The sequence below is a fragment of the Coniophora puteana genome (genome assembly GCF_000271625.1).
Source record: "Coniophora puteana RWD-64-598 SS2 unplaced genomic scaffold CONPUscaffold_1, whole genome shotgun sequence".
Taxonomy (NCBI): domain Eukaryota; kingdom Fungi; phylum Basidiomycota; class Agaricomycetes; order Boletales; family Coniophoraceae; genus Coniophora; species Coniophora puteana.
In genome coordinates, this window is record NW_006913053.1 from 2503177 (window position 1) to 2519953 (window position 16777).

Genomic DNA, 16777 nt, shown 5'->3' on the forward strand with positions numbered 1-16777 from the left:
TTATTACTAGAATTGGTTTTGAATTGTACACGAATTGCTTGCTTGCTTGATATCAGAGTGATAGTACATGGTGGGAGAAACTAAGTACAGGATATGGTTGACGCTAACGAAGGAATACATTGCATTGTACGCGGTCAGTATCCGTCTAACATGAGTGTTGGCGGTGCGGGGCGGTCGTCGGTGTGCATCAGCGGTGTCCTGTCCTGGAGGCGGTTCATGACGGCCCTCCTTATCGTGCCTTCCCACTGGCGGAACCACTCGCCCTCCCGAAGGCCGACGATGCGGGATGCGCCCTCGGAAGAACCACCGAACGGCTGCGAGCTCGAGGCGGCAGGTGGCTCTTCGTCCATGTAGTCGTCCTGGAAGGCAGGCAGCGGGGCCTTGGTATCGGGCTCGGGCTCGATGAGCTCCATTCTCTTGAGGGCGTACGCGCCGCCGCACACGGCCCAGCGGCCACCGCCGTGGCTGGCGTAGCGGCGGTAGAGGAGGATGAAGGGGTATATGAGGAGGAGGGAGAGGATGACCTTGACCCAGGTCTTGGAGAGGGCGCGGGAGAGGGGGTTGTCGGAGCGGACGGAGACGTGGGCTGCGGTGGTCTCGAAGTCGACGGAGATGTCGCCGCGGTAGTGGGTGCTGAAGATGGTCGAGCGGACGGCGGCCTTGAGGGCGTCGAAGTTCCAGCCGTAGACGAGCTTTTCGTAGTCGAACTCTTTGAGGTACTTTTGGCTCGTGCAGTAGTCGTCGGCCCACTGACGGAGGGTCCAGGATGACCTGAAGACGGTGTTCGGCTGCGAAGGGTTGGCATGGTCCGAGGTAAAGTCCATGGCTACCCAGGGCGGGAGACCTTTGCCTGTGCGTTCTGCCTGCCAGGCCTTGGCGAGCTTGCGTTCGCTGCGCTTGGCCCTGCGTTTGGTGTCCTCGATGCCTACCTCGAGGAACATGCGGCCACGGGAGGCAGGGGTGGAGTCCTGCATGGTCCAGTGTATGGGCTCGCCGACGATGTTCTGGCCCACGTCGATCGCAAAGTCAAAGTCTGGGACGCGTTCTGTGTAGTGCTCTGAGCGGTGGTGAGTGTGGCCATCGTTGTCGCGGTGTGTGACGAGACGGGTGTGTGTTTCAGAGTGGGAGCCACGACAGCGGAGGACAAAGTCAGGGGGAGTGGCCGCGTGTCCGAGGAGGAAGCGGTAGAGGGCCTCGCCTGTGATATTTGTGATATGAAGGCGATGTATAGGAAAGGAGGGAAGACATACCGTCCTCGTTGAGGTGTGGGTCATGAGATACGACAGAGCCAGAACCAGACACGAAGAAGCTGGCCTGGTATGGGGCGAATGCGGGTGGATCGTCCGCATCTGGGACGGGCTGGGCGAGGTAGTGGGCGTCTTGGGAGGGGACATCGACGACAACGTGGTCTGCGGCACTCTGCTCAAAGGAAGGGGGCGGGTCCTGTATGGGGTCAGCGGGGGGCTGCTTGTTGGCTGGGTACACGACGACCATGGTGGGTATGGAATGGACTAGAACTGTACTAGTAAATAATTATAAGGATTGACATGACAAGGAAAGCGCAGCAGAGGATAGTAGCACAGCCTTGTTCGGTACGGTACCGCGGTGGCTATACAGGTAGCTTTGGGAGGACTGAAGATGTCAGAATTCCATGGAGAGTGGCCAGGCTGTTCCTCCCTTCCTCGTCACCGCTGACGGCCACTTATCGCCTAACTTCTTCCCTCCCGGCCTCTCTTCCCCTTCCCTCACCATGTCCTCAGACAAACCCTCTCTTTGAACCCGATCAGTCGCGTAACTCGTCCTCTCCATCTCATATATACCTCCAGCCGACCAATCCTGTCCTCCCTACACGCGTCCTTCGGCCCTCCCCGGGCACGACCCTCACTCTTCACCTCGTCACTCCCTAGTCTTTCCCGTGTGTCCCTTCTCTTTCTGCTCCTGACATGATCTGACATAATTCACTTTCCCTCTTTCTCTCTGTTTTTCATTCTCATGTCGTCGACGTCTGCTCTTCCTTCGTCCACCGACTCTTCCCCCGCCCCATCTTCTACAACCCCCCAACCTTCTTCCACAACCCCCCAACCTTCCTCCACATCCGCTCCCATGTCCTCCTCAACTCCCTTATCCTCTTCAAATTCACCTTCCTCATCCGATCAACCCACCAGGTACATTCTACATTCTCGGATCGTTCCTCGACCCTTACCATTTATGTTTAAGCTCCATACCTCCCTCATCGACAGCCTCATCGTCGCCAGTGGCTACAACATCGTCCTCGCAGCCCATGTCCTCCACAACCGATTCCTCACAGTCGCAAACTTCCGCCTCATCAAGCACAAGCATGTCTTCTTCCGATCCTCCCACTACCACCAGCGATCCTCCTACAACGACGACCAATCCCCCCACCACCACCTCTTCTCCGACTACCACCACCACCTCTGACCCTCCGACTACTACCACAACTCCTCCGACTACCACCACCACCACTCCTCCCCCTACCACAACCACGTCCACCCCACCAACAACCTCGACCACTCCGACAACAAGCACTCAACCGACCACTTCCACTAATCCGACCACCAGTACAACACCTACAACCTCATCTCCTTCTGCCACCCCAACTAGCACCACTCCGTCCCCAACCTCTTCCTCACCTCCTCCGAACACACCCACCACCCCTCCACCGCTGTCTATGTGAGCCTCCTTCACAGCTTCTATGCACCTAACCACTGTATTCTTACGTTACGACAGATCCACTTTAAGGAGTACAGTTTATGTCACTGCTACCGACAGCGCTGGTCAACAATATACCACTGTTCCCATCATTATTACCCAGACCTATACCTCAACCTACAGTAACGGCTCCGTCACTACCCTCACCGAGACTCTCGCCAATCCTACAACCCAGCCAGATAACGCCACTACAAAGGGCAATGGGTAAGCAAAATTCACGCTTATCTGCCATCTCTCAACGTCCCCTCTAGGTTCTTTCATAGTAAGGGCGCCGTTGCTGGAGTCTTTGCCGTTGTCGGTCTTGCCGTTGTAGCTATCGTGTTTTGGATACTCTTTGCTATCAGGCGCAGACGTCGCAGAAGATGGATGGAGCATGATACCGCCGCCGCTGCCGCCGCTGCCTATAGCCGTCCCCCGCTTGACGACGAGCCCCCGAATCCCACTCCTCGCGACTCTGTCTTCTCGACTGAGATGGGGCAGCGTGGAAGTCTCATGGGTTACGCTAACCCGAACACAACTAGCTCAAACTTGTCGGCGGCCCGCCCAGGGTCAGGGCATGACATCTTTAACCCATACTCGGACTACGTTGAAGACCATCCACCTAACACAGGTGTCGGCCTCTACAACAATGCCGGTCGGCCGACTAGCCCTCCTCCTGGTGCAGCACGCTCACCGTCAAGCGCTGACGATCATGCAGACGCACGAGAGCGTAAGAGCTCCTATGGCCATACGCCAACATATAGTGCTGGAAGTTACGAGCCTCTCCTGGCTTCTTGGGGTGCAGGAAATCACCCGGATGACGAGGCTGGCCACGAGCCTTCTGCGCCACCCCGTCCGCCTCGGAACCCTCAGAGGCTCGCACATTCTCAAGACAACATCGTGTCTACTGTACCTCAGGGTGACCCACCTGATGGTGATAACGACGAACGCTTGGATCCCGAGATGCGAAGGCGCACAAGGACTGATAGCTTAAGCTCAGAAAACCTAAAGGATGAAGAGGACTACAGTCGTCCGGTCTTGACGGTGAGTACAAAAACCCCTTGCACTTAGGCGCAGCTAACATTCATCCTACAGGTTCGGAATGTTGCTGATACTCGGAGCCAGCACTCTGTTTAATGAATTACCCTCTCATACTATCTCATCCAGTTATTCCCTTAGATTGCAAAGGATACGGATACCGCTCTCAAAAGTTTACGCCGAGATCATTCGGACGTTGTCGATAGCTTGTCACCCCGCTCTTCACGTGTTTTTTTCATCATATCCGGCACATTTGCATATCCACGGACTCACCCAACGGACTTTGGCATTGGCCTATACATAATATACTCAATGCACATATCCCAGTCTTGCAATTGCACTCTCCTTATCTATCTATCTCACCTTGTTAGGCCTGCTATGCGCTCTGGGTTTCTGCCTTATTCTCTTATACGTTCTCACTACGTTACTTATAGATCTGCCTCACCTTGTGATACACGGCCAATTGAGGCTCCAAGCGTCCCAGCAACCATATGCTCCCCACTGAGCCATTGCATAAAAGGTACATGTTATAAAAATGGCTCGGGCTATCGCTATCGGGTCGGTCGGATCCCCGCATGTCGTCTGGCTTGCCCGTGTACGACACCCCTATCCTCGGTATGACAGCACGTCCTCGCGTCGAGCGGGCGGTCGAGTACGGCAACGAGGCGTCCTTCTGGGTCGAGTGGCCGTCTGGCCTTGTGGACCTCACGCGGAGCAGGCATCTCGAGACTTCGGGCGGCGAGGACGAGGAGGCGCTCTCGGGTGCGCACTTGGAGATCGAGGTGGACGGGGGGAGGAGGATTCGGGTTGATAAGGCGAGGACTGTGCTTGTCGTGGTTGATATGCAGAAGTGCGTTGTTATCTTTCCAGGCGGGCGTTGATAAATGTTTACATGAACATGGTGGCAGCTTCTTTTTGCATCCTGATCTGCGGGCGCACGAGCCGGGCTTGAAAGCGGTCGATGCGCTGGTACCGATACTGGCCCCCCTTCGCAGGCAGGGCGTCAAGATTCTCTGGGTGTAAGCGCCAACGCCTCCTTCACATGCATTCAAGCCTTGAATGCTCACTGACACGCTTGCTCACGGCGCCGGACACAGAAACTGGGGCCTCACCGAGCACGAGCTGCACACCATCCCGCCCTCGCTCGCGCGCGGCTTCACCAAGGGCGGGCGCGGCGGCTTCGGCGCGCCGCTGCCCGGCGACTTTGGCAGGCTGCTCATGCGCGGGAGCCGCAATGCGGAGCTGTACGGGCCGCTGCAGGACGCGTACCGCGCGGGCGAGGCGGCGGGCGCGGACGTGTGGGTGCACAAGAACCGGTGCGTGCGCTCCTTTTGTTGGGTTTGTTGTTCATTGTGTCCAATGATTGTTGAGGGTAGGATGAGCGGGATATGGGGGTACCAGAGTGCGCTGGATCTGTATCTGAAAGAGAACGGTATCACGACGCTGCTGTTTGGCGGGGTCAACTCTGATCAGGTCCGTGTCTCAATCCTTGAAAAGAAACGATATTGACTCTTGGCGACAGTGTGTTCTCGGCACGCTGGTGGACGCGTACTACCGGGGGTACGACTGCATCCTGGTCAAAGATATCACCGCGACCACCAGTCCAGAAGGCGGGCATGAGAACGTCGTATACAACGCAGGCAACGTCAGCTGCCCTCCATTCAACCCTATTTTCATATTTGACTCACCAGTGCACAGTCTTACGGCTTCGCCACTGACACGGAAAGGATTCTCAAGGTTGCTAGTGCTACAACCTAGGTTACTGCGTGTAATCCGATTGGTTCACCATATCGATTCAGACGTCTAGTTTACACCAAAAATTAAACTGTACACACGAAGAGCGCCCGACACTCGGACGTTCGACTGGTCGGACACTCCCATGATCCAAGGGAGACGTGCAATAAATAGTATGGGGTAGTATGCATGTATCAATTAGCGCAGCTAATTATCAAACCGCGTTCACGGGCCGGATCTATGCAATGTAAACGTCATCAGCACATGCCACTACCTCGGGAAAACGTTGGGCAGGAGAAAACGGGGGAAAACTAACGTCGATTAGCATCCGTTTCGCAGGGACGGCAGCCGCACTCGGCGGAACGTGCACGGCAGCTGCGGCGTCTGAGAACGGGTCGGGGTCCGCGAACGAGCGCTCGGAAATCGATGTCGGCGGGGTCAGCGGGCGGTACTCCTCAGAGAGGCGGGACAGTGTTCGTTTGGGTTCGTCCACGTAGGTGTTGCGGAGCTGCGCGGGGGCCATCGGTGGGCGGAAGACGACGTTGGGGGGAGCGCGCGGGCTCGATGGCGACGCGGGTTCCGTGGCGTCGGAGTCGGCGAAGCTGGCGCGCATAGCCGTGTCGCGTGAGGGCGGACGCATGAGGCGCGGTGGGCGCGGTGGCGGGTTCTCGCGCAGGACAGGAGCCTCGACGGGCGAAGAGGACCTACGCTGTGAAGGCGGGATGTTCTCTTCGCTCTCTGCGGTCTCGACGGGGCCATCGAACTGGGGCAGATCGGCGAGATACATAGACGGGCTCGTGTCCACGGAGGGGTAAGGCGAGGCGGAGCGATCTTCGTCGTAAGCAAGACCATCTTCAGGAGGTGACGTTCGCTGAACCGTGTGGTAGTCGCTGAACGGCCCAGCGTTGTCGTATGTCGTAGCCATGGCACGCTGCGGAGCACTGGCCATGCCCACACCATCAAAGAGAGACTGGCGCATGGACGGATGGCCACCTTCGAAATCCAGTGGACTCATTGGTGACTCGAAGGGGCCATCCTTGCGATCGGGCTCGGGCCAAGAGATGTTCCGGCGCGTTTGCTGCTGAAGCTGCCGGCGGCGACGGCCAACGCTGAGCCAGATGCAGACCAAGATGCTCGCGAAAAGCAAGCCCACGACGACAAAGACTCCAGCAACAGCCCCACGGTTATTGAAGAAGCTGAGAAAACCAGCAGTCAAACACGTGAAGCATGTCAAACTTGTTAAAATACGTACGAGTTGCTCGTGGAAAGTTGCTGAAAGCCGGGGTTAGCAACCTCGGATGTGTAGGTGATAGGGATACCGTTTTCGGTGGTCGTGCCAGTGACTGCGATGACGGATGGTACAGTGATCGTTGTCTGACCCTGTGCGTTCGTGGTGGTATAGGAAACTGCAGTTGGGTAGGTTGACTGGGGCTGGGGCTGTACAGTACCATTGACAGGTGCAGGGCTTGTGCTTGAAGCAGAACCATCATCAGTGCTCCCGGTCGCCGAGGTGGGGGAAGGATCGGTGTTGGTGACCGAGTCAGACCACGAATCCGAGGGCGGAGCTGTGGTAACGGTCGTGAACGTGGAAAAGACGGAAACACTAGGATCCGCAGTCGGAGAAGGTGAGGGATCAGAGGAAGAGGGCGTGTAGCCGTCCGCCGTGGAAGATGGAGTGTAAGCCGAGTCGGTGGAGGTAGGGGAGGACCAGTCGGGGCTGCTACTAGGAGAAGAAGGTGAAGTTGTAGGACCCTGTGCTGCGGTGGTCTGAGAGCCGGTACCTGAAGGGGTTACTCCAGAGGTTATAAAGGTGCTAGAAAGACGGTATGAGGTGGAGGCGTGACAGGTCAAGGGACGGAGACGTACGATAGGGTGGCAGAGGAACTTGAACTTGTAGATGCATTAGGCCCTGTAGTTCCATGGTTCTCTGTCCAGGTATCTGTCTGAGTCTGCGTATATGAGGAACCGGAAGAGACTGTGTCTGAGGTGGGCGAAGTGGCAGAGGCAGGGGCTGCAGCATTGTCTGTGCAAGAGGACGATGAAGCCCAAGAGGGGCTGTCGATGGCCGCCGCTGGACCCCAAGACGAGCTACTAGAGGGTGCCGGTGCCCATGACGAGCTGGAAGGTGCCGGAGCCCAAGCTGAGCTAGACGGCGCTGGAGCGCAAGACGAGCTGCAGGGTGCTAGGAGGAGAAAGTCAGGAAATAGAGGATGAGTAGAAGCAAAGGGAAAAGCTCACCAGGGGAAACAGAGCTCATGCCGCTCACTAGCAGAGCAAAGCACCCATTAACAATCGAGGGAAGAGGGTTGAGTTGTCGGTGAGTAAATGCTTAAGTAGACTCATTCTGATACTGGGATGCCAGATCATAATCATGTTCGCTGGCCGGGGAAACGATAACGACAGACCGGCTAATTCTCGTGGCAGGAGAAAGTGGACGAGCGAGTATATGCAGCCACATGTGCTCATTGCCCATATCTGGTCATCCGCCTGTGGTTACCCCGCGTCAGGAATCGCGTGTGGTTGCGTGTCCGTGTGGTCTGCCAGGGTGCCATCCCACGCTACATCCCCTTGCATCCCTGCCAGCAGTCCACACCCGCTTCGTTGCTATCCTTTTGTGGAGCCTTGCTTCTCATACAGTACTGCTCATCTTAGCTTACAGCACACTCGCCACTTACAAGCCAGATCACTGATACATATTACGTCTACATACATACATCCATATTACAGTGTCCTATCTCTATACGCAAACAACTATTAGATCAAATCCATACCTCAGTCGTGTGCGTCTCTGAACCATTCGACATAGAAAAAGAACGGATGAAAAGGAAGGTGGTATGACGGATGAAGGGTATCCAGTACTTGATAGTCGGTCATGTAGTCGTCGGGTCCGCAGCCCTTCGGTCGTGAAGATCGCTCGCTAACATCCGCCACGAAATAGTGGAGCTTAACTGCGATATCTGCCATCCTCCCTCGTGTTCAGCAACACTTGTTCGCGGGCACCCAGTTCTTCAGCCGTATCTTGTCTGATCGTCGTTTCCGAGAGTGGCTCAGGCTCCCAAAGCTGAGCAGGCTCGAGCTGTTCACCCGTCGTAACGCCCGGTCACCATAACTGACTCCGCTCCCAGCCTTCTCGGGATCTAGTGCCCCGGATTCTATCGAGAGCAAGATCGACCGGGCCGCCAGCAGGAAAGGGGCCTCCACATTGTCGCCTGTGAGAGACGATGCTTCCAGAAAGTGAACGTCTGACAAGATCAACCCTCAGGTCAGCTACCATGCCATCTTGCCGAAGAGAACACCGAGTACCGTTTTCCGCAGCCCATCGGCTTGCTTCTGCCCACTCCACTTCACGCTCATCTTCTCTGTCCGATTTATTCCCGACGAGGACGGCCACCAGGTGTGTACTTGCGAGAGCTCGTGCGTCCGTCAACCAGCGTGACAGATTAAGGAATGAGTCCCGGCTGGAAGCACATCGGCCAATTAGTTGCGTTCTCGGACCGTGCCAAAATGAGAGCACACTCACTTGGTGATATCATAGACCAATATGACACCCGCAGCACCGCGATAATAGCTGCGCGTCACGGACCTGCGCGAAGGGATGAGAAAGACAGATAAAGCTGACTGTCCGATTTGCTGACCGGAATCTCTCCTGTCCAGCTGTATCCCATAGCTAGCCGTGCTTCAGATATAGGCTAGTACATTAACGCAGAGATAAAGCACACCTGAAGCTTTATCCTCTTTTCTCCAAGCTTGATGGTCCGACTTGAAAACTCGACTCCGATAGTATGTTGTGAGTGGTCCTTGACTGGAGATCGAGCATGTTAGCTCTAGTGTGGATGTATTAGGATAAACATGCGTACAGGCGTTGTGGATGAAGTGATGGAGGAGGCAAGATTTGCCTGAGCCTGCTTCTCCTTGTCGAATATGAGAAAGGGGGTGGAAGGGCAAGACAGAATGGCTGACCTATGATGATGTATTTCATCAAGAAATCTAAAAGGCAAATCAGCAAGAAATGAGAACATCGGATGAGAAGTACAAACCATAAGTTTCGAGTAGCTCTGTTGCGTCTGCGTCATAGTCATTGAGCGGCATGGTGTTTGCGTTGACGGAGCTGATGCTTGTCTTATTCTGCATCCTTGCGTCCAGTGCTCGCCTCCCCTTTACAATTCCCACGGCCACCCTTTACATCATCCCAGCATCGCATTACACTGACAGCACGAGCGTGCCCAAACCTCGGAAAACGTTCATCGTGTGCAGTGTCTGCTGACAGACGCTCCGATGTCTTATCCTTGTTCAGACATGTCTCTCCGAATCACAACTTCTACGCGATACGGCACTCGCTTTGTCAGGCGTGCAGCCTTTTCGAGAGCGATCGCCATCGCAGCGATCCCATTTATACGCGTGGTCGGACTCGGCGCTCAGACTAACGCTGGAGCGGGGAGATACACGTGATGGATGCAGTTGCTGTTCGTTTATCGATTACTACCTGTCGAAACACCTGCAGAGCTCGCCTCAAGCTCCATTTGTCAGAACCTCCATTGCAGCATCAACTCTGACAGTCCGGCGACCAGCGCTCCACCTTGATCACACTCACCAAGCGTGAACCTACTTTCATCAGAACCTGTACAACACGGCTGCGTTACAGCATCTACACCTCAGCCATTTCCACCATGGCCAGCCCAGATCAGCCCCGTGCCATTCATCCCGACGTTATCTCTCGTCTCGATCAAGACTACATCGATTTCCACAACGCCAACATCGCACCCACCCCAGGACCGTATGCATTTCCTTGGGACCCACAGTTGAGAAAGACAGACTGGATCCCGGGAGGCTCGGAGGTTCTCGAAGTTGGTTCAGTCAAGGAGTATGATCTGACGAACTGTAAAGTTCGCGTCTTCACCCCTGACGGATCCGCTCCAGAGGCCGGATGGCCAGTATACGTATGGTATCACGGTGGTGAGTGCTCGTTCGCTTTCCCTACCCGGAAGACTCACCGCCTTTCTTGCTGCCCAGGTGGCTGGACGTTAGGAGGTATCGACGCGGAAACCAACGTCTCAACAAGAATATGCAAAGGTTGGGTGCGCCACTTCCACGGTTTGCATGATAGCTAAGGCAACTTGGACATTCCAGGTGCCAGATGCGTGGTGGTCCACCCCGACTATCGACTTGCGCCTGAACATCCTCACCCCGCGGCCGTTGAAGACTCGTTCGAAGCCCTTCAGTGGGTCCACTCCCAGGGACGCGAACTTCTAAACGTTGACGTCTCAACTATGGCTATCGGTGGTTCCTCCGCGTATGAACATTTATCTTGCCATTTTGTTCAGCTGATTTGATCTTCGCCACTCTAGGGGCGCCAACCTCGCTGCCATCGTTTCGCTCAAAGCAGTCGAGATGGATCCACCAATTCGGCTTGAACACGTTCATCTTCTTGTACCAGCACTCGACAACTCCGAAGATGGCATTGAGCCATACGCGTCGCGAACTGAGAATATAAATGCACCGTGGCTGAACGCCGAGCTCATAGGCTGGTTCCGTGATAAGTATCTTCCTGAAGGCACTGACAGAACTCAGTGGGATGTTTCTCCCATCTATGCCCCTGAGGCGCTGCTGGCAAAGCTCCCACCCCATTGGATAGCGGTCACGGAGCTGGACATTCTCAGGGACGAAGGTCTTGCATACGCGGAAAGGCTGAAGAAAGCTGGGGTCGAGGTCACACATAAGATGTATCCAAAGGCAGTTCATCATCTGATGGATATGGACGGTACGTCGTGTACCTCTTTGGACTTACCATAGAGCTAACACCGGTCCTGACACCGGCATCGTATAGGGTAAGCTTTTGCGGATAGTGTGTTGGCTACTGACTGATGTTCTTCAAGGGTTTTGTCTCAGAGTCGAGAGCTCGTTCTTGATACAACCGTTAATATCGGCATGGCATTTGGTACATTGTGAAAATATACTGTATTTATACCACTACCACGAGACCAGGTCAGGTAGCAGCAATTGCCTCAATCTCCACATCGACATCTCCGGGGAGCTTGCCGGCCTGGATGCAAGTTCTCGCGGGTTTGGGGTCCGGGAGAAGCTGCAGCAATTTAGTAGTGTCATTGAGCACAGCTCTTGCGTTCTACGAGAAGAGCACGATATTCACCTTGGTGTAAACCTCGTTCATAGCATCAAAGTCGTCCATGTTCTTGAGATAGATGTTGACTTTGACAACCTTCTCCCACGACGACCCAGCGCCCGTCAGGACCTCAGTCAGCCGGGAGATGCACTGTGCCTGTGAGACGGGCGTAGCGAGAGATGATCTGTCAGCCAGCACGCAAGGAGAGTTAGCATACATTTAAATCTGGGCTCACCGTGTGCTCCTGAACACCCCCGGGAACGACTTTGCCATCCTTGTCGACGGGCGTTTGACCGCTCAGAAAGATCAAGCCAGGAACTTTAACCGCATGTGCTGTGGCGACATATTTGAGCTCCTGGCGCACGATGACATGGGACGGTTGGCCTTACAGTAGATAGGCTTTACGGCCTGCGAGGAAACGTTGATTTTTTCCGGAGTCGACATTGCAGCTTTAGATTGAACGTGGACAACAGCAACAGCAGCACAAACTTTACTAGTCTCGAGAGGGGGGGAGTCTTTCGAGCAAAGATCGATCTTATCTACTCTGATAGCAGATCAACTAGCCATTTGGTGCTATATGGGGCTGGTGGAAGATGTATCGCACGTGCAGTGTGATAGTAGAGAGCATGTGGGCACCTGTCCCCGCCAGGGACTCATCTACATTCTCAAGGTTTGCTCAGTTTCGGCGATTTCGATCAACCCCATGGTCCGATGACCATACGACGAGACACATACAATATAACCTCGGGTTGAGAGCTCTTGAGAATAGCCGAATCCTAACATTTAGATGTCACACCGGGTTTGCACCCACGACTTCGCATTAATGCCATGGTACAAGAAGAGGAAAACTTATGATAATTCCATACACGAGGGAGGGCCAAATGTCAATAAACCTGCCTAGAAATTTTGTAGCCGCGAGTTCATTTGGCAAACGAGACCTGAGCAAGTAATAAGATCAATATACTTTTGGAAGAAAGCTCCTGCGGTGAATTTCAGTCAATGTTGCATTTGAAGTGAGGTCTTAACAACGAAGCACTACTGGTGGGCCTGCATGATGGCATCCGAGATGAAGACCGCGGAGATCTGTCGTCCACCAAACCAGCGCCCGTTGAGTGCTTGAACAGCTTCCTTGGCGGAGTCGATAGTGGCAAACTTCACGTAGATTTCACCCTAAATGCTAGTTAGCGTGCGCTCTAACATCAACGCGGAAGAAATCACCTGTGTCTCTTTTTCAACTTTGATAGCTTCGACCTTGCCGTACTTTTCTTGGCATTCACCTTTGACGTCCTCGGCGAGTTCTTTATCCCAATCACGCTCAGTTTCCCTAGGTTTGGCATCAGCTGACAATGTAGATGAGGCAGCAAAGAACGAAAGGAATAACCACGCACTCTTCGGGATCGAACATATTCTTCATCAGTACAGAGCGCGATTGCATCGCTTGCGGGATACTGGGCCGAGATCTGCAGGAATCATCAGATCTAGCATACGACAGCAAAGCTTGATAGACGTACACTGGTTCAGCTGGAGTTGGGGTTTCAATCCTAGCAAGTTTCTGCATCAGCGCTTGACGAGAGGCGGCATTCAAATTACCGCCTATACGATCAAAAGTAAGCCGAGGAACATGATGAGCCAGAATGCACCCTACCGCCTGTTTCCTCTAGGGAGTCCTGTTGGGTATAACGGGCAGTTCCCTTTTCATGGACGGTATTGACTCGGAGCTGTTGGGACAGCTCAGTAAGATAAAGCAGATGTCAATACCACGACATAGGAACCCACCGTACGACCAGCCAGTTCAAACCCATCCATTTGCTCCAGAGCCATCTTTGCGTCCTCAGGTCTCTTATACCTATGGCAGATGAGTATAAGGTCACATTGCCAAAACGAAAACTCACTGTACAAAAGCGTAACCTTTGCTTCGCCCGGTTGTGGAGTCCCTATGCAAATCAACAAATTCAAGATCGCCAAAAGGTTCAAAGACCTGTTTGATATCGGCTTCCGTGAGATTGAAGTGCAGTGATCCCACATAAAGCCTATGTTAAGAGTCATTTGGTGTTCCAGGACAAACATACGAAGACACTAACTGCATAGCACCATGCGGCGCATGCACTCCTGGAGGAAGGTTGAGATTGCTGCTTTCATGAGTACAAAGTATTTCATGGATTGAGGAATGGAACATACCCGTCACCTGGGTGAAGTCTGTTTCTTTCCGATTCAGTTAATTGAACCATGATGGGCAGTCCCATCACGACAGTCCCACTGAGACCAAGCGCCTTTTCAACCAAGTCAATGGAGCGGAACTCAACATATCCGATACTGCAGGTCTCGATGAGGATGTTATTCTGCCACAAGGAAGGAACGCTTACCCCTTAGACCTTCGGGAGATACGGTCGGTCACAATCCGGGAGTCCAAGACGGTCCCTTCTCCAAGTTTGTCCTCGAAGAAGTAGCCTAGGTCACGAGCTGTGAGTCTTGCAGCTAGCTGAGAGACGAAGACTGAGCGGGCCTCAGAGTCGTCTTCCTTAGGCTCGTCGGGGTTGTAGTCCTCTTGTTGTTGGTCATAAGAAGGTGAAGCGCGCCTGCGAACCATGGGGTTAAGAAGCGAGTGAGATACCAACGGTTGATACATACTTTGCAAGAGGACGCATATCTAGCTCATCGTCCTCAAGTGATGTGTCATCGACAGGTGGACGCTTGTCGTGTTTATCACCGTCTTTGGCCTTCTCCTTGTCTTTTCGGTATCGCGGGGGGTCGTCAAACTCGTCCCGAGGGTCTCGAGCCCTCCGTCGGTCGTCGTACCTATGTTCACGTGAGCGCTCACGCAGGTCAGACCTGCTCCGAGGACTGTCATTGAGGGGAGGTGGAGGGGGTGGCAAACCAGCGGAAGGAGGCGGTGGCGGAAGGCCATCAGCCTCGTCACGCCTCTTCCTCTTGACGCGGTCGTCCTCTGAGCCGTCGTTGTCGTCTCTCTTGCGTCGTCTCTCCCTGTCACGATCATCTCTGTCGCGTTTGTCGCTGCGGTGGCGACGGTCTCTGTCTCTGTCTCTATCACGGTCCCGCTCGCGATCTCGATCCCGTTCTCTATCTCTATGAGACCTGTCCCGGGACCTGTCACGATTACTGCGCTCGCGGCTGCGACTGGGTCTACGCCTGTCGTCGTAGTCACGGTCTCTGCGTCTATCTCTTCTTTCTCTTTCACGAGAGTGAGAGCGGTGAGAGCGCTTAGTCCTGTGGGTGTCGGTCGAGTGATTACGAGAGCTAGAAGGGGTTCAGTAGCTGGAAGAAACAGAATGATAGAACACCACTGACGATTTCCTGTCTGTAGGAGACATGTCTACGTCCACTCCGTTGGTCGACATCTTCCAGCTAAAGCACACCTGCAGGCAAGGGCCACAAATCCCCAACAAACACCCAAAAACTTTGCCATTCTTGGCACGGCACCGCCACAGAAACCTTCCAATCTTCGAGCCAATTTCGAGTCAGGATCGAGATTGCGTGCTTACATTCGGTTTACATAGTCATACACTTGTAATTCTATTGATACAGTCAGAGTTACACCAGACCCGCCAACCTTGCCCGCACACGCTTCTCAGCTTGCACCAAAGGCATCTCCTCCGATTTCCTGTAAAGTTCATTAAGGGGGTTCTCGCTCCCTTCCTTCTCCAAGTCCTCCTCGATCTTGCTAAACGCGGTGCAGAATTTACCGTTCAACACCTGTCCAAGGTTCAGTTCACCTCAATTGTCATCTTCAAGAGCTCGGCGCACCTGATTATGCAAGATGTCTCTGAAATGCTCGCGCATGGCCGTTCCGTCGAGTTTCAGTGCCCCGTTTAGCTGACCGAACTGGGAAACAGTCGAGTGATGCTTGAGCTGAGTGACATTTACTCTGGTTAGTGTCTTTCTTGATGAGATAGCTACAATACAAACCTGTAGCACAAAACCGTCGTCCGCTGCCCTTTCGAAGATTTCGGCGGGTTCCTTCGACATCCACCTTCGCGACGTCGTGAGGCTCTCATTCATAACCAAGATCAAGGCAGCTTACATTTCGTAGCAAAGAGCCTCATCAGAGCAGCCGGCTTCTTGCAAAACGTTAAATGCTTCGCTGTTGAACATCCGCCCATCGTTAATCATAAAGAATATCGCTTGAGACTTCCGACGTACCGGAACATCATTATGATATTGGGCCAGAGGGCTTGCTCAGCCATGAGGTCCATGGCCGTTTCTTCCCTCACGGATGAAGCAATGGCACCTTGCTTCGTGGCGCCGATGGCACGCGAAAGGGCCAAAGCGACGGGCCAGCCATTGCCCGTGCCATCCTGCTCAACTGAGACGAAGCACGGGAAGCCTCTGCCTTTCTCGTACAGCGAACGAACTGAGGAACCAATCATTCTGCAAAAGTCCTCGACGTCAGTACGCCAGGCACATTCAAAGTAAAGGACCGACCTTGGAGCGACCATGACGACGTCTTGGCCAGGTTGGAACTTGAGCAAGTTGAAGAACACGTTGTAACCACTTGCTACGACTATCGTCGCAGTGCTCTTAAGAACAGGGAAGAATTGCTCGTTGAAGACCCGCGGCTGAACCTGATCGGGAATCAAAATGAAGACCACTGGACATAAGAGTCAGACGTCTATCCAGCGGAAAGCATCTTTATGCACACCGTCAGCGACAGAGGCTGCCTTGGAGAAGTCATGTTCAACGTTGAAGCCTTTTGCTTTCGCGCTTTCAGCATACGAGTCCACGCGGTTCGCGACAATGATCTGCTCGTTGGGAATACCAGTGTCCCTCAGGTTCTGTGCTTGTGCAGAGCCTTGATTTCCAAATCTAAACATACAGACTTCAATGTCCAACCTCAGGCGTATATGCGCGATGATGCAGACCCAAGGAAGACGATAGTCTTGCCACTCAGAAGACCGAGGTCAGCGTCAGCATCGTAGTAACTGCAATATAGGTCAGTCCTTGTCAGCCATCATGAAGGAATCATCTTTCACATCTTGGCTTGAACCATGGTGATAGAGAGGATCGTAGAGTAGAGCTTTGTTATTGATTTATCTGCGCAGTCGGCCTTAAAAGAGGAGCACCCATCCGGGAGCCCAGCCCGAAGGTAGTTTTCCTTTAGATCACACTGCAGGGGTTCTTGTGGGTCGTGAGATGAGTGGATTGCGAGAGAGGTCATGGGGG

The 16777-nt window shown here is 53.9% G+C and overlaps 8 protein-coding genes across 8 annotated transcripts; 2 read left to right on the forward strand and 6 right to left on the reverse strand.

Moving 5' to 3' along the window:
* Window positions 1-209: 209 nt before the first annotated feature.
* CONPUDRAFT_23890 (uncharacterized protein) lies at window positions 210-1338 on the reverse strand (the record flags this gene model as incomplete). Its single annotated transcript, XM_007764173.1, has 2 exons — window positions 210-1198; window positions 1251-1338. Coding segments are annotated over 2 exons (1077 nt in total), but the record flags the coding sequence as incomplete, so codon positions are not given.
* A 1345-nt stretch (window positions 1339-2683) lies between these two features.
* CONPUDRAFT_95569 (Isochorismatase hydrolase) lies at window positions 2684-5715 on the forward strand. Its single transcript, XM_007765270.1, has 9 exons — window positions 2684-2691; window positions 2749-2934; window positions 2982-3753; window positions 3805-4597; window positions 4656-4766; window positions 4845-5063; window positions 5124-5220; window positions 5270-5392; window positions 5446-5715. The coding sequence occupies exons 4-9, from the start codon at window positions 4323-4325 to the stop codon at window positions 5503-5505; spliced, it is 885 nt and encodes a 294-aa protein (XP_007763460.1). The 5' UTR covers window positions 2684-2691; window positions 2749-2934; window positions 2982-3753; window positions 3805-4322; the 3' UTR covers window positions 5506-5715.
* Window positions 5696-7887, reverse strand: CONPUDRAFT_161418 (uncharacterized protein; the record flags this gene model as incomplete). Its single annotated transcript, XM_007765271.1, has 5 exons — window positions 7720-7887; window positions 7348-7663; window positions 6734-7294; window positions 5798-6677; window positions 5696-5719 (listed from the first exon to the last, which is right to left on the reverse strand). The coding sequence occupies exons 1-5, from the start codon at window positions 7736-7738 to the stop codon at window positions 5696-5698; spliced, it is 1800 nt and encodes a 599-aa protein (XP_007763461.1). The 5' UTR covers window positions 7739-7887.
* A 274-nt stretch (window positions 7888-8161) lies between these two features.
* On the reverse strand, window positions 8162-9590 carry CONPUDRAFT_115410 (ras-domain-containing protein). Its single transcript, XM_007765272.1, has 8 exons — window positions 9519-9590; window positions 9442-9468; window positions 9339-9392; window positions 9201-9283; window positions 9117-9148; window positions 9002-9064; window positions 8785-8939; window positions 8162-8723 (listed from the first exon to the last, which is right to left on the reverse strand). The coding sequence occupies exons 1-8, from the start codon at window positions 9568-9570 to the stop codon at window positions 8458-8460; spliced, it is 732 nt and encodes a 243-aa protein (XP_007763462.1). The 5' UTR covers window positions 9571-9590; the 3' UTR covers window positions 8162-8457.
* Window positions 9591-10148: 558 nt separating this feature from the next.
* On the forward strand, window positions 10149-11427 carry CONPUDRAFT_115414 (uncharacterized protein; the record flags this gene model as incomplete). The annotated part of the gene is made up of 4 exons (XM_007765273.1): window positions 10149-10551; window positions 10609-10771; window positions 10827-11243; window positions 11355-11427. 4 exons carry the CDS (start codon window positions 10149-10151, stop codon window positions 11425-11427), a joined length of 1056 nt encoding a protein of 351 aa, XP_007763463.1.
* Window positions 11428-11464: 37 nt separating this feature from the next.
* On the reverse strand, window positions 11465-12043 carry CONPUDRAFT_148814 (Endoribonuclease L-PSP; the record flags this gene model as incomplete). Its single annotated transcript, XM_007765274.1, has 4 exons — window positions 11465-11560; window positions 11627-11755; window positions 11835-11932; window positions 11989-12043. 4 exons carry the CDS (start codon window positions 12041-12043, stop codon window positions 11465-11467), a joined length of 378 nt encoding a protein of 125 aa, XP_007763464.1.
* A 591-nt stretch (window positions 12044-12634) lies between these two features.
* Window positions 12635-14186, reverse strand: CONPUDRAFT_46827 (splicing factor CC1-like protein; the record flags this gene model as incomplete). The annotated part of the gene is made up of 10 exons (XM_007764427.1): window positions 12635-12769; window positions 12818-12923; window positions 12988-13059; window positions 13111-13192; window positions 13245-13317; window positions 13376-13445; window positions 13492-13629; window positions 13681-13728; window positions 13778-13912; window positions 13963-14186. The coding sequence occupies 10 exons, from the start codon at window positions 14184-14186 to the stop codon at window positions 12635-12637; spliced, it is 1083 nt and encodes a 360-aa protein (XP_007762617.1).
* An 863-nt stretch (window positions 14187-15049) lies between these two features.
* CONPUDRAFT_95585 (IlvN-domain-containing protein) lies at window positions 15050-16711 on the reverse strand. Its single transcript, XM_007765276.1, has 9 exons — window positions 16588-16711; window positions 16477-16536; window positions 16257-16420; window positions 16040-16205; window positions 15758-15985; window positions 15639-15698; window positions 15524-15587; window positions 15362-15466; window positions 15050-15310 (listed from the first exon to the last, which is right to left on the reverse strand). Exons 1-9 carry the CDS (start codon window positions 16602-16604, stop codon window positions 15149-15151), a joined length of 1026 nt encoding a protein of 341 aa, XP_007763466.1. The 5' UTR covers window positions 16605-16711; the 3' UTR covers window positions 15050-15148.
* Window positions 16712-16777: the final 66 nt, after the last annotated feature.

Coding starts and splice junctions, on each gene's coding strand:
- CONPUDRAFT_95569 (XM_007765270.1), top strand. CDS start 4,323: ATGTCGTCTGGCTTGCCCGTGTACGACACCCCTATCCTCGGTATGACA. Junction 5,064..5,123: donor GTGTGGGTGCACAAGAACCG/GTGCGTGCGCTC, acceptor TGTTGAGGGTAG/GATGAGCGGGATATGGGGGT. Junction 5,393..5,445: donor TCGTATACAACGCAGGCAAC/GTCAGCTGCCCT, acceptor ACCAGTGCACAG/TCTTACGGCTTCGCCACTGA.
- CONPUDRAFT_115410 (XM_007765272.1), bottom strand. CDS start 9,570: ATGCCGCTCAATGACTATGACGCAGACGCAACAGAGCTACTCGAAACT. Junction 9,393..9,441: donor GATGAAATACATCATCATAG/GTCAGCCATTCT, acceptor ATATTCGACAAG/GAGAAGCAGGCTCAGGCAAA. Junction 8,724..8,784: donor CCGATGGGCTGCGGAAAACG/GTACTCGGTGTT, acceptor TGATCTTGTCAG/ACGTTCACTTTCTGGAAGCA.
- CONPUDRAFT_95585 (XM_007765276.1), bottom strand. Junction 16,421..16,476: donor AAGACTATCGTCTTCCTTGG/GTCTGCATCATC, acceptor CTGTATGTTTAG/ATTTGGAAATCAAGGCTCTG. Junction 15,311..15,361: donor GAGACATCTTGCATAATCAG/GTGCGCCGAGCT, acceptor AACCTTGGACAG/GTGTTGAACGGTAAATTCTG.